At 40.3% G+C, this 14,487-nt stretch overlaps 1 protein-coding gene across 2 annotated transcripts in view; it reads left to right on the top strand.

Moving 5' to 3' along the window:
- Window positions 1–14,487, top strand: part of PRKAR2B (protein kinase cAMP-dependent type II regulatory subunit beta) — an 83,389-nt gene that overhangs the window by 18,283 nt on the left and 50,619 nt on the right. For both annotated transcript variants that reach the window (XR_003208517.2, XM_025872654.2), the window contains exon 2: window positions 6,795–6,830. Coding sequence is in view for 1 of the 2 variants with exons in the window: in XM_025872654.2 (XP_025728439.1) it covers window positions 6,795–6,830 (36 nt within the window). In the remaining variant the exon portion in view is untranslated. The remainder of the gene's footprint in view (window positions 1–6,794; window positions 6,831–14,487) is intronic.

Here is a 14,487-nt window from a genome sequence, read left to right as displayed (position 1 = left end):
GTCAAAGCTCCTCATCCTTTAACAAAAACATATAGAAAATAAATGGTCCTTTTCAGTGTCAGGAATTAAATATGTATAAGAAAGTTTGACAAGGTGCTTGTTAGGTTAGTGCGCAAAATATTTCAGGTTTTGTTGTTTATTTGCTTTTCCTGCTGTCCGTCTTTTTAAAAAGTTAATTCTTCCTTTGTTCAAGGGTGAAGCTTACTTCACTTCTAATTTTCAAAACACAAGCATAAAAGAATTTAATTCATTCTGAGCTAAGTGTTTACTGTGTCAAAAATAATTAGCTAACATGGTCTCAATTTATATAATTTCTAGAATCTTTTATTTAGACAGTTAACAGATTCAGAAAGTGTTTACTGCTAGAAAAGGCAACTAATAGGAAAATAGCTAATTATTTGATCGACTCCAAGATTATTGTGTACATCTCCCTTCAGGGTATAGGAACACTTCTGCAAAAGGTCCATTTCACTGATGTGGCTCCAGTATAGACAGGATGATTGTGTGTGTGTGTCTGTGTGTTTAGTGACCAAAGACACAACTTAGTGCTCTTATTTCTTTAACTTGGAGCTTCTTTCCCAGTATTATGCTCAGAGATGCAAACTATATGCACTGCTATCAACCTGGCTTGCCTTTTTTTTTTTTTTGGAAGGAAACCGGAAGTAGCTTTATTATTTTTTTAAACTTAATTTTTTTATTTTTTATTAGCATATAACGTATTATTTGTTTCAGGGGTACAGGTCTGTGATTCATCAGTCTTACACAATACACAGTACTCACCATAGTACATACCCTCCCCAATGTCCATCACCCATTTCCCTCCCTTCCCCTGTGATCCTCTGTTTTGTTTATTAAATTCCACATATCAGTGAGATCATATGATAATTGTCTTTCTCTGTTTGACTTATTTTGCTTAGCATACCCTCTAGTTCCATCATGTCATTGCAAATGGCAAGATTTCATTTTTTGATGGCTGCATAATATCCCATTGTGTGTGTGTGTGTGTGTGTGTGTGTGTGTGTGTATCTCACATCTTTTTTATCCATTCATCTGTTGATGGCCATGTAGGCTCTTTCCATAGTTTGGCTACTGTGAACGTTGCTGCTATAAACATTGGGGTGCATATGCCTCTTCGGATCCCTACATTTGTATCTTTGGGGTAAATACCCAGTAGTGCAATTGCTGGGTCGTATGGTAGCTCTATTTTCAACTTTTTGAGGAACCTCCATACTGTTCTCCAGAGTGGCTGCACCAGCTTGCATTCCCACCAACAGTGTAGGAGGGTTCCCCTTTCTCTGCATCCCCACCAGTGTCTGTCGTTTCCTGACTTATTAATTTTCCTGGATTGCTTTTTTGAAGACCAAACTTGTTGGATCACGCTTTCAATTGACTGCTTTTGTTTTTGTTTGTTTGTTTGTTTTTTAGTTTGTTTGGTGGGCAGCAAAGCAGAGTTTATTGAGTGATAGTACAAAGCTCGAAGAGGGGCACCTGGGTGGCTCAGTCAGTTAAGCAGCTGCCTTTGGCTCAGGTCATGATCCTGGAGTCCTGGGATTGGCGGAGCCCCACATGGGGTTCCCTACTCAGCGGGGAGCCCGTTTCTCCCTCTCCTCCCAGCTTGTACTCTTTCTCGCTGTCCCTCTCCCTCAGATAGAATCTTTATAAACAAAACAAAACAAAGCTGCTAACGAGGGAGGGGACCCTGCTTTTATTTTTATAGAATTTAAGTTGTTTTAGTCTTCTATGGAATTTCTGATTTACCTGAATTTTTTGGTGAGGTAGCTTTTTGGTGTGGTGTAAGCCCTCAGTCATTGTATTTGGAAATATGATGGGACTTGGTCAAACTCTTCGGGGACAAGGACTTTCACCTGTTCAGGGCCCCGCATCCACACTCAGTAGAGCAAGTAAAATGACTGGGACAGGAGACTTGCTGTGCTGATTCATGCTGAGGTGTTCACTTAGTGTTGCTTGTCTGCCAGGCATAAAGAGGTGAGAACATAAGTAGGTCCTGCTGGTACCAGTGGGGGTTTGAATCACAGGTGTGGGAAGCTCTTTTCACTGCCAGGAATAGAGAGGCTCATTCAGGTTACGTCATATCATGGAGCATTTTTCTTGTAAGGACGCTCTGAGATGGAAGAAGACTTGAATCAGTTATACTTCTGGGTCTCCTGGGAGCAGAGGAGTTAAGACTAATCTGGTGGGATATAGTTTGGGAATGGAGGGGATCGCTGGTTAGACAAGCATGTAGATACTCAGAGAAACACAGGACTCTCAGTATTCCCCTGGGATGGCATTTGGGAGAAAGTCAAACCTGTATAAATATTTCTGTATTTTTCCTTGAGGATTCACTAAGATCTCCAAAAATGTTAGGGGTTTAGTATATTCTTAAATCATATTTGCTTGTTTTTTCACGCAGATAATACATTTCCTATTTTTATCATTCTGTATTCTCCTAGTCTCCAGGAGAGAGAGAGAGTGCGCACGCGCGCTCCTGCGCGTAAGTAAATACACACAGAATACCCACAGGATAGGAAAATCTGAAGGTGGAAAATCTGAAGGTGGAGAGTCTGGGAAAACTAAATTTGGCTTGTCACATTTGAAAACATCATCTGTTAACCTTTTTGTTTTTGTGAGTTTATACTGCTTTTTACATAGTATATTTTGAAAGTGGTAATATTAAAATTGATTATATTAGCTCACAATAAATAAACCTCAGTCTCCCACATTTGAATAGGAATTTGTAGCTTACAGGCACTTTCAAAGATTTTTTTTCTTTTTTTAAGTTCTTCAGTCTTTTTGGTTTTTGTGGGGTTTTTTAAGTTCTTTTCTGAAGGTCTTTTAAAATTCTTTCCTAAAGGAGGTAGGCAGGTCCTCTTTTCATATTTTAAATGAGAATTTAAGTCAGTGTGACACCATCCATTCCCGGGCCCCCGACTCCAGTTGGTGGCCCTGCGGTGTGGCAGCCCTCACTGTCGGGCTCAGAATGTCAGCAGTGTCCTTTCTCGCCTTCGTCCTGATCCCGTTCTCTGCACCTAGTTCCTGAGAGACAGAGTGGCACGCACGCTGGAGCCAGATGTCCATGGCTTTCTTTGCAGGAGGTTTCCACCCTGAATCGCAACCTTCTTCCCCGTTTCGGTAGCTAGACTGAAATAAGCTAGAGAAATTGTGGAGGTTACAGTTAGCTTGCCAAAAGTTTGTGCAGGGAACACTTGTGCTCCATCCCTGCAAGTGGGCATGGAGGGATGTGGGTATAAGGGATGGAGTTCTTGGTAATTGTTGTCAAAACCCAGTGTTAACCGGGGCGCCTGGGTGGCTCAGTTGGTTAAGCGTCTGCCTTCGGCTCAGGTCATGATCCCAGGGTCCTGGAATCGAGTCCCACATCAGGCTCCCTCCTCAGCGGGAAGCCTGCTTCTCCCTCTGCCTGCCGCTCCCCCTGCTTGTGTTCTGTCTCTCTGTCAAATAATAATAACATCTTTAAAAAAAAAAAACAAAAACAAAACCCAGTGTTTACCTTGACTACTGCACTACTTGCCTGGTGCGCCCCTCTCCCTAACTGCCCGACTCCACACCCCATTCACTACGGGGAGATGGAAATGATGGTCATATAACTCGTCTACCCACGGTTTAAAAATTGAGACAAGTTCTAGCAAAAATATAAAGGAGGCATAAAGGAAAGTAATTTATAGTCAGTAAAGTGAGGACGTTTTTACAGTAAAGTTCAGAGATCCTGATTTGCTTTAGATCAGTACATCAGCAGGTGTGTACTTCATTATGTTCATGGAAGACATAATGTAGTTACGATTGTCCCACTTCCATGTAGAGTCACTAAGAATATAAAAGCTGCAAATGCCATCCAAACAAGTGTACTGTACTGGTGATTCAGACACCTTAAGTGGCTTTGCAGCAATGACCTGATTTTTTGAAATGATGAATATCTATTAGTAAAATTCCAAACAAAACAAAATACAGAAACCCCCTCTAAAATTCCTTGGATTTATATTGTAGCTGTGCTGTGGAAAATCTAATGTAAAACTGTGTAAAATAACTGTGTTTATATGTAAACACTGTTGGGATCTAGGATCTGATGGTTATAAACTGACTTTTTTGCCACCTCGAATGTCCAGATGTCCAGTGGGATATTTGAAAGCAGTGCAGGATACAGTAGTGGGATTCAGGACGTCCCAGATGCCAGCGACGTCCTCTGAATTACTGTGACAATTGAAAAGATTGCCCCCCACAAAATCAGAATACACCTTCGAGATGGTGATGGCACTTGTGTTGAAAATCTCTGTCTTATACACGTCAGAAAGACTTGGAAACCTAAGGGATCCCAAGAGAACAAAGACTTCTGAACATTTCAGATCAGAAGCTCCTCATGCTGTGATTTCATTGTCTCGAGAGGCTGGAGAGGGCAAGAGGAGAATGTCTGCTCTAATTTTTCTCCAAGGCTGACAGGTTTTTTGTCTTCCTCTGCCTTTGTCAGCCTGCACTACCTCCTCTGCATTCTTGTGGTGAAGTGTTTTGGACCCTCTCCATTCCCTGTCCTTGGAGCTTGCTGGGAGGCTGTCTTCAGACTAGGTTCTGAAGGAGTTGTGAAAAAGGGGTTTGAAAGTGTTCAAGAAAACTGATGTTTTTTTTTTCCTTTTATGTGGTGAATATACATGACATACAGCTTACCCGATTCAAGGTTTTATATAATTTATCACTTTGCAAATATATGGCTAAATTATTCTGGTATATAAATAATAATTTTCTCTCTCTTGGGCAATTTGAAAGATATAATTTTCTATAAGTGATAGCATTTTAATAATTGGGCTTGTGACTCACTTCACCAAATTAATCCTTGATAACAGTGGGAATCAATATTTTTGCTTTCTGTTCTCTGTGAGGTAGCATTTTGGTGTTAGATGTGTCTAGGTTCAAATTCTCCAGCTCTGCCACAAAGTGGCTTTGTGATCTAGAGCAAATCAGGATCTCTGAGCTTTACCGTAAAAATGTCCTCATCGGTAATACAGAGATGCCAATATTTAATACAGTGGTTGCAAGGATTAATGTAAAATATTTGACACAGTTTTCTTCTAATACTAGTTCCTATGCATCCATTTTTTTCATGTAGTACAACCACAGTGCAGATAAAATCTTCGTCTTTTTTTTTTTAAGATTTTATTTATTTATTTGGGAGAGAATGAGAGAGAAAGCACATGAGAGGGGGGAGGGCCAGAGGGAGAAGCAGACTCCCTGCCGAGCAGGGAGCCCGAGGCGGGACTTGGTCCAGGGACTCCAGGATCATGACCTGAGCCGAAGGCAGTCGCTTAACCAGCTGAGCCACCCCGGTGCCCTTTCGTCTTCCTTTTTAACTTGACCGATTTCCGTAGCGTAAACAATTTTTATAATTACTGTTTTAAAAGTATCAAAGTATTAAGTATTATAGTATATAATGACATTCTGCCACTAAATATACTGTGGACATGATGTCCTTTCTGTGTATAATAGGAACCTTAAATTTATCTGCTTATTTCAAGAAATAAAGTTTTTAAAAACCTCCCTTCTTGACATAACTGTAAGCAAAACCAGGAGGAAACAGCAGACCTGAGTTGAGTCTGGGCAGTGGGCCCATGGGAGGCTTTCCAGGTGAGTGATGATGCACTTCCGCACACCACCTTGAAATTTCAGCCTTCAGCGTACAGATTTGGAGGCCTTGACCTCTGGGTTGCACAAAAATGATCAAAGCTATAACTATTAAATCTGAGGAAAGCAAGGATATACTCACTTAATGATGATTTCAGTATACATGAGCATTTTTCATTTTGTTTCCTGTTTTTTTTCATTTTAAAAATGATGCTGCTAAGTAGAAGTATACTGTTGACCAAGAAAGAATGCGCTGAAAATTTCAGCAAACAGGCATTTTTTGGGGGGCAATTAGAATTGCAATTCAGGAGGCACAGATACAGGTAGAAACCTGAATCTGAGCTTGTTCCTGGATCTGAGGAAGCCAAAGAGAGGGCAGGGTTGTAGAGTCAAGGGGCTGAGGGTGTCCTTCTCATTCAGGTCCTAGGTGCAAAACAGGGATTGAAAAGAAGGTAGCTGGGATTGGTTGGGTTAATATGCAAATGAGGGGCTGTGAAGCTTTGTTAAACTGCTTTGGCTTCTTTTGAAGTGAAGAGTGAGGATGATTCATTCAGGTGTCTTGATGAGAAGGAAAGTTAAGTCCCAGCTGAGAGCTTGCAGCTGGTTGAAGGTTTTTTGTTTTTGTTTTTTTTTAATTTATGGTTTTTCCAACGAGGATGTGAATAAATTCCTCTTCCTTTATGGGCTCCTGATCCCAGTTTAAGAGACTTGTTAGCTAGGGTTGCTTGCTGCATTTTGAAATCTCCTTTCATAAGACATTGATTTTTCCTTCTCTAGTAGTATTTCTGTAGGATAAGTCTCTAAAAGTAGAATTACTTTATTAGAGGACCCAAGAACCTTTTATGGCCCTCGATGTGATTGCCAAATGGTTTCCAAAGATACTATATAGATTTACATATAGGTCCCCACTTAAGTAGTTGTAGCCATACATAAGGTGGGATTTTTAAAAAAATTTTTTTAATTTAATTTAAGTTTTGTGGGGGACTAATTTAACAGGTGAAATACTGATTTTAATTTCTGTTTCTTGGCTACTGGTGAATTTAAACATCTAATCTTCATATATTTGTGATATTTCCTCTTGCATTGCTTATTCGTTTGTATTTTTTCTCTAACTTATATAATGGGTATAATAATGTGTAATCATATTATTCTGCTTTTTTTTCTTTTAGCTCCTGTAATAAACCGATTCACAAGGCGTGCCTCGGGTAAGTCAGACCGTGTTATGGGTTTTGCTTATTAATGGTGACATTTCTTGAGTAATAGTGGTATTGGATGATAAGGTGTGATGAGAATAATTGCTGTGGAGTAATGATTTGTTGGTCGTTTTCCCCAAAAACCAACCAGCTGATATAATGAAGAACAAGGACAGTATTGGAAATAACCTCTGCGTGACTAGATTTAAACCCACACTGTGCGCTGAGGCTGATGCACCTTTTTAAATGGAGCCTCTCACCCCAATTTGTCTATTTCTGCTCTTGATCAGTTATCATCTGCATGGTTATCGGAGGTATCAGCCACGGTTCAGAAGCAGTGAGTTAGAAGGTGGGTGAAGGACATCCTAGAAACGGTGGGTGAGCGATAGGAAAAGGGACAAGGAACAGGGAATGAGCCTGAGGGACAAAGGATAAGTGACAGGAAAACTCTGAAACTGTAGGTACAGGAACTTGTCCTCAATGGGGCCCTTTGTTAATGGCCCTGAGGCTCTTGCTGTCTTACAGACCCCACGGTAATCCAACGCACACTCACCGTGATAGACCTTAGCCACTGACAGGTGCCTGAGTTAGAGTCGTGAATACTGTGTACCGCCTGCATTGGTGGAGAATACTGGCAACAGTTGAGAGCATTTCTGTCCAAAATGGTTTAAGTAAATTGAGTTCGGGCCATGAAGTGGATAAACTATTTGGAAAATCTACTTCTGTGGAATGCCTTCTTCTCTGAAGATAGAGGACAAATGAAGCATTACTATGTTTGATGTGAGAAAATTACTCTCTTTTAAATACACTAGAATTTTTTGTTGTTGAAAAACACAAGATAAACATTTCAAGCAGATCATTTCTGACGTTTATATAATACAACTAAGTATTTAATAAAATTACCTCATTTCCATCTGTGATGTATTATTGAGGGTGTTTTAAGGTTGTTTTATTTTTAATTTGTTATCAGTTACTGGTACAATTTATTCTTATTATATAATGACCAGGCCTAAGAGGAAAAAGACCAGGAGTTAGAAAATGTGCTCTATTGGGATAGTGTTTACTTTATCCTTCTGAGCTTTTTGTAATCTGAAGACATACGTATTTTATTTATTTATTTGTTTATTTTTGAAGACATACTTATTTTAAATGTTGCGAACAGAGAGTGGGTTGCAGTGAGTTTTGTGGAATGAGGAATCATGGTTATGTCAGCAGGGTATCAAATGATACTCCAAAGTAGAGCCGTAGAGTGTGATGGGTTTGTAGTGTAGGGATATAGACTTTTGCGAGCAGTGGTGGGAATAAGAGAGGAGCAATGAGAGAATCCGTAGTGTGATAGCTTGTCTTCATGGTGTAAAATTCTTTCCACAGACACATAGTTAGGAGTCTTAGAATAGATCATCTCCCTTTCTGTCTCAAACTATATGACATCAGACATTGATATCTGGGCAAGTTGCATTAGTGTTTGTTGTACGATAAATTTATCATCAGTCGATGTGTCAGGGGCTCTAGCGTGTAGGTTAGCTTTGAAGCATCATTATTTTAGTATCTCCACCACCACTAAATCTGTGTCCTGTTCACCTCGGTAAGACTTGGCTAGAAATGTAGAGAAGACGGAATGCCAGCAAAGGAACCCACAGTAAAGTCAGATGTTGTGTTTATTTCTAGAACGACAGGTATAGGAAATGTCAATGAAAACAACAGGAAGCAATTTGATTTAAAGAAAAATAAACAAGGTGATATCAAGTTCAGGAGTTGAGTTATATCTAGCAATAAGCCTTAAAAGGAGTAAAAATTGTTACCCTAAGAGTATAACACACTGGAATTCATTATGAGAATGAATCTGGACCTTGATTATTTTATGTACATCTTCAGTCTTTCGGACAAGGGAAATAAAATTATATTTATTGCCTTAGATGAAAAGAACAGTGGTAAAAGAAGGAAAAAAAGAAATGGGAAAATGGGACCTATTAATCATTTACCTGTCTATAATTTATTTGACTTCCTTATTTTTTATAAAAGTTTCTCTGAACCTTTTCTGGCAAGGGAGAATATAGAAACAGTTTTAAGCCATCTTGAGGAGGAAGTCCTGTAGTTCTCTTTGTTAACATAGTGGCTAAAAGGAATTTAATATGAATTTAGGAGTAGAGATACATATCAATTTATTTGAAAGTATCATTTCCTGAAAATAATAAATGTCTACTTAAAATGTAGAAATTCATATTTGATAGTTAACAATATTTTCTAGCATGTCTTTTTCTGATGGAGTTTTATTTCAGAAATACTTTTTTCTTTTCAGAAATGAACTATAAAACTTAGGTAAGACCTATAATTTAGGGGAAAAAAACAAGCCAAGTAAAATCAGCCAGAGGTTTATGTGATATGAGAGTTTGTTTCTTATTCATCAATTTTTTAATAATAATTACAACAATGAATGTGTAATATACAATAATATACTATGTGTAGTGCTAGGTATTCAGTCACTGTTGATGGAATGAAAGTGGAAAAGAATATGTTACATTATATTTCTAAGCTTCTGCCTGAGTTTTCTAAATCTTTGAGGTTTTAGCTTTTGCTATTCCTACTGCATCTTGCAAAAATAAATATTTCAACTGGAGTAATTGAAACAAAACATTTCTCCCTTTTATGCCTTTTTCTTTTATTATAGTTCAGGAGGATGAGGGATGTTTACATTAAGAAAGTGTTTAACAAATACATTATTTGGGATCATTTTTACACCTTCCACGACCCTGTTTCTGGTAAACTCTGTCTCCATGTGTTTTCAGTGCCTGTCCACAAACCTGTCAGTTTTTATTTCTATAAGTAGACGTGTCACTTAGCATTTTCAAACAACTTCCTAGAATCTTAAGAGTCTGTAGAGGTTTCAGGGTTTCCTAAGCTCGTTTTCCACTAGGTGCAGGAATGAAAGGCATACAGTAGGGGATTATTAATGGCAACAAACACAGGTGGGCGTTAGATTGGGTAAGTTCTACAAAACATGATTGAAACTGTCAGGTGTCTTCTCTTCTGAAATCCAGATGAAATGTATCTTTGGTATCTCCCTGACGGCACCCCATAACCTTAATTTTATTACTTTTTATTGTGCTATAGTTGACATATCACATTGTGTGTGTTTCGGGTGTATGGTATATTGATTTCATATATTTATATAATACAATATGATTACCCACAGCCTTATTTTTAAACAGTACCCCATAATTCTTTTTTGAACAAAAGAAACATTACTTTTGTTCTTTTTTAAACCCATTTCTTCTCTTAGTAATCACTTCTTATCAGTATGTCTTTTTTAAATACACAGAAGTCACATATAATCTATGTGATTATAAATAGCATACATAAAATTAACATAAAATACACATAATCTCTTAGAATTTTGATGGAATTAGAATTAACATTGATAGTTTGGAGTATTTTGGAAGATTATTCTTCTTGGTGGAATAATGGAAATATACCATTTATTCTTATAATTATTATTAAAAACTAATGGTAGTGGTAGACATAGTCGTTCGATACATCTTTGAGTGTAAAACGTTACACAGACAACAGTCCTGTTGTTTCTTTGTTCATCTAGTATATTATATGGGAAACACTCTAGAGTGTGGGGTTTCACAGACTTGAGTTCAGGCCACCCGTTTACTGTGTGAATTTGCATGTAAGCTATTTACCGCATTGAGTCTTACTTTCTTATTTCCACTTTCTTTCAGTTTGGGATCATAAGAGCTATAATCACCCTTGTTATAATGGTTAAGCTAGATGGTTTTTATAAAGCAGAGGCTAGGCTCTCAGAAATATTGGTGCTCAACCATCTTCTGAACATTGTTTAAAACAAAACAAAACAATAAAACCCTCAGTGCTGTGTCTTAACCTGTCATAAATAAGCCTTAGAGAGTCATAACACTCTTTGATATCATCCTTTAATATGGGGCATCTCCTTTTACTGTTTGCACGTCACGGTTTTTAGAAAGATTATAATGGTTTTCCTCTGAATTGGAAAGAAAAAGAAAAAAAAGAAAAAGAAATTTCTCGTTACTCTTGAGATAGCTCCTTGCAGTATGAAGTCAGACCGCTCTCTGATTTTGTTTTAACCCCAGGATTTTATTTTGAAAAAAGTCCAGCTTATAGAAAAGTTTGACGAATTGTTCAATGATCACTTTTCTCTGGATTTCCCAGTTCATATTTTCCCGCATTTGTAGGCCCTTCTCCTTCCTTCCATACACACGCTCATATCCACACTTTGTTTTTTTCACTGGATCTTTTAGGAATTCTGAATACTTCATGTATATCTCCTAAGAACAAGGTCATTCTTCTGCATAATATTACACTCAAGGAATTTAACCTTGATACAGCGCTGTTATCTACAGAGTCCAGTGTCCTTCGTTGTCTTGGTGTAAGCCTCTGTTCTGTTTAAGCTGATTCAAGGATTTTGTATTGCATTGAATTTTCATGGCTCCGTTTTTCTGATCTTTCATAAACGGACTCCCTAACATTTTTGAAGTCTGCTTTTCTTGAAGTTCTGAAGGTTCTAGCCCTCCCAGTGAAACAGTTCCCTGTATCACCAGGTACGAATTCTTAGCTTGCATGAGTGCATCCACTGTTTGGTCACAGTGCCCCATTGGTGTTGGTGAAGCCTTGCTTTGAGCATTGCTTTATTTAGTACTGCTTTCCCAGATTGCTGTTGAGCATTACTTGCTCTAATGCATAATTATTTCTTATAATAGAAGTGAAAATGGAACTCCAAATTATGAATTCGGTAATTTTCTTTTCTCATGTAGATAATTAGCCGCACTTCAATTTTTAGCCATAACGTGAGCATTGAATTTTATAGTATATTTTTAACAGAGCTAAAATTTTATAATTTTTCCCTGCACTAGCATTTGGAGTAATTCAGAGGTGAAATTAAGTCTTTAAACTTCACACACCCACTGCGTAAAATGGTATATTAAAAACTCCATAAAATCACCAAAAACAGAAAATGATTAGTCCCCAAGATAGTAGTGAAATAACAGAAGTTCACATCTTTTATTGACTCCAATTCAGGGAATATATGCTTCCTTGATTTAGGGAACATATGTTTCCTTTTGTTTTGTCGTGGAAATATTTTGTAGCCTTGGTGTTCTTTGTTTTCTTCTCTAAAGTTGCTTTTTAACCCTCCTATTTTTTTTTCAAGAGGTCATTCTCATGTTGTCAGACTAATTTGCTGGAGTGAATATATTTACATTTATATTTTATTTTTGAAATGAGCTTCATTTTGAAAGCTCGTTTCAAGCTTGGTAATTACCAACACTAGATAATGCACACCGGGAGCATATTCCTTTAATTAATTTCCTAATTCATTCTGCAGACATTTACTGCACCCCTACTGTGTGCCAGATACAGTGGGAAGCATGCAAGAAGAGTAAGGTACGGCCTTTAGGAAGGTCACAGTCTAGCAGGGAAGCTGGCTCTGATGGGCTCGGTGTGGTGAGCACCATAATATCCACAAAGGGAAAAGGAGAAAACATACAGTTCTTGCGGGGCATGGTTCACAGAAAGGGTGCTGGTCATTAGGGCTTATAATGTGGGTTTCAGCAGGAAAACAAGGCGAGTATTTGTGCCTTATCACAGATAGCAAGCTATTTTTATTTTTTTTTAAAGATTTTATTTATTTGACAGAGAAAGAGATAGCGAGAGCAGGAACACAAGCAGGGAGCGTGGGAGAGGGAGAAGCAGGCTTCCCGCGGAGCAGGGAGCCCGATGCGGGGCTCGATCCCAGGACCCCGGGATCACGACCTGAGCCGAAGGCAGACGCTTAAAGACTGAGCCACCCAGGCGCCCCGCAAGCTCTTTTTATTATGAAGTCCTTTCTCCCGGGATGCTGCCCTGCACCTTGCCTCAGCATCGAGTACCTGTGGCGTGGAGATGCCCACGACCATGGACGGCAGGGGCTTAAAGCCAGGATTTATTTCTGCCATTAACTTACCATTTCTTCAAAACCTAAGTGTCCCTCTTATCAGAGGAGGCAGAATAGGCTTTGGATTCAGAGAGACCTAGGTTGGAATACTAGTTCCACTACTTACATATCCACTCTTCGCTTCTCTCACTATGGACTGCTGTGGGAGGGGCCGGGGGGCTTGGTCACCTTGCTAAGGCTCAGTTTCTCCAAGTATAAAATGGGGATAATACATGTCTCACAAGATTGTCATAGTGATTAGACAGCAGATAATCCATGAAAAACACAACACAGTATTCTCTCCAGTTTGGTTTCTCGGTGTGAGCCTGTTCTCCAGTTGTGTCTCCCGCATAGGCAGGGCTGCCAGGAGCCTGGACTGGACGGAGAAGTGGGTTCGAAGTAGCTGCAAAGCCTGCCATGGAGAATTCGTTAGAAAGGTGATACCCAGGGTGAGGCCGAAATCAAGAGGCAGACAGTTCAACTGAGGCAGCAGGATTGAACCCGCAGGGGCCGGCACTGGGCAAGGGGAGCGAGAAGAGAGGGTGGAGGGTGGACCTGGAGAGCTTCTCTGAGATGCCAGAGTACAGCCCCCAGGCTTCTCCCTCCGGTGGGCTGGAAGTGGTTCCAGGCTGCTCTGTGTACCTGTTGCCTCTCTGTGCCCAGACTAATTCTCCCCTGTGGTTCTCTACAAATAAAACCAAGTGAGCAGAGGGAGTGCTGCTCCCCTCCTTTTCCCTCCCCTCCATCCTCTGGCAGTCCTGACTTCCTGGCCCTCCTAAACGTGGCATGTTCTTGCACGCCTTAGCATGCTGTGGGAAAGAGAATCCAGTGCAGTCCGTGGGCAGTGTTGTCTCTGGTTCTTTCTTGTTAGGCCCAGGAATGCTGATAGGCCTCTCTCAGGGCCAGTGAGAAATTCAATTATCTCTTGAACGTAATTGCATTTTCTTCAGAGTTCTCTTTGAGCCCTCGGGGGAAGGGAGAGAGGAAGGCGGTAGTAAAAACCTGATCAGTTCAGGGCAGGGTGGGGCGCAGGGCTGGCTGTCTCCTCCTGCTCCCAGGGAGGTGGCCTCAGACTCGTCCTGCCTGCGGTGGTGGAGGGGCTTGGCAGATGGCTTGGGAAGCCCTTGTAGCCCACTGGGGCCCTCGTGTGTCCTGGTTACTGGACTCTGCCCTGTAGCGCAGACGTGAGTAGATAGAAGGCACGGCCATTCTCTGATTATGATCAGAGTTCCGGTCACTGTTGCACAGACTCTCTGTGTGAAGGATCAGCCTCCCTGCCCCCAAATCCACTGCCGACCAGGGCTTTTATAAAATAGGGCAAGATTGCTGCTGCAGTGTCAGCTTGCTGCAGATGGCCCCGAAGCGCTCCCACTCTCTGCTTCTCTCACTGTGGACTGCTGTGCGTTAGGGGCCGTGACTTGGGTGTGCTCTGTAGGAGATCGGAATGTTCTCATCATGGAAAATTACACATTCATCCCCAAATAACTGATTATTAAACCAAAACCCAAACCCTTATTTTACTACTTTGGCGTTTTGTGAGAACAGACGGTGGTGTGAACGGTGCCCCCTGGAGAGGGAGAAGGGTGGCTGGTGGCCCGGCCTGCGGGGACACATGTTGCTTCCTCTGCCCGACACCTGCCTGTTCACATTTGGAGCACTCCAGAGGCTTCACTTCTCTGGCCTTCCTGCAGCTCGTCCCCCCTTACCCCCTCAGCATCT

The sequence above is a fragment of the Callorhinus ursinus genome, unplaced genomic scaffold (genome assembly GCF_003265705.2).
Source record: "Callorhinus ursinus isolate GAN/ISIS: 27379988/994484 unplaced genomic scaffold, GSC_fseal_2.0 scaffold12, whole genome shotgun sequence".
Taxonomy (NCBI): Eukaryota; Metazoa; Chordata; class Mammalia; order Carnivora; family Otariidae; genus Callorhinus; species Callorhinus ursinus.
This window is presented reverse-complemented; position numbering and strand designations above follow the sequence as displayed.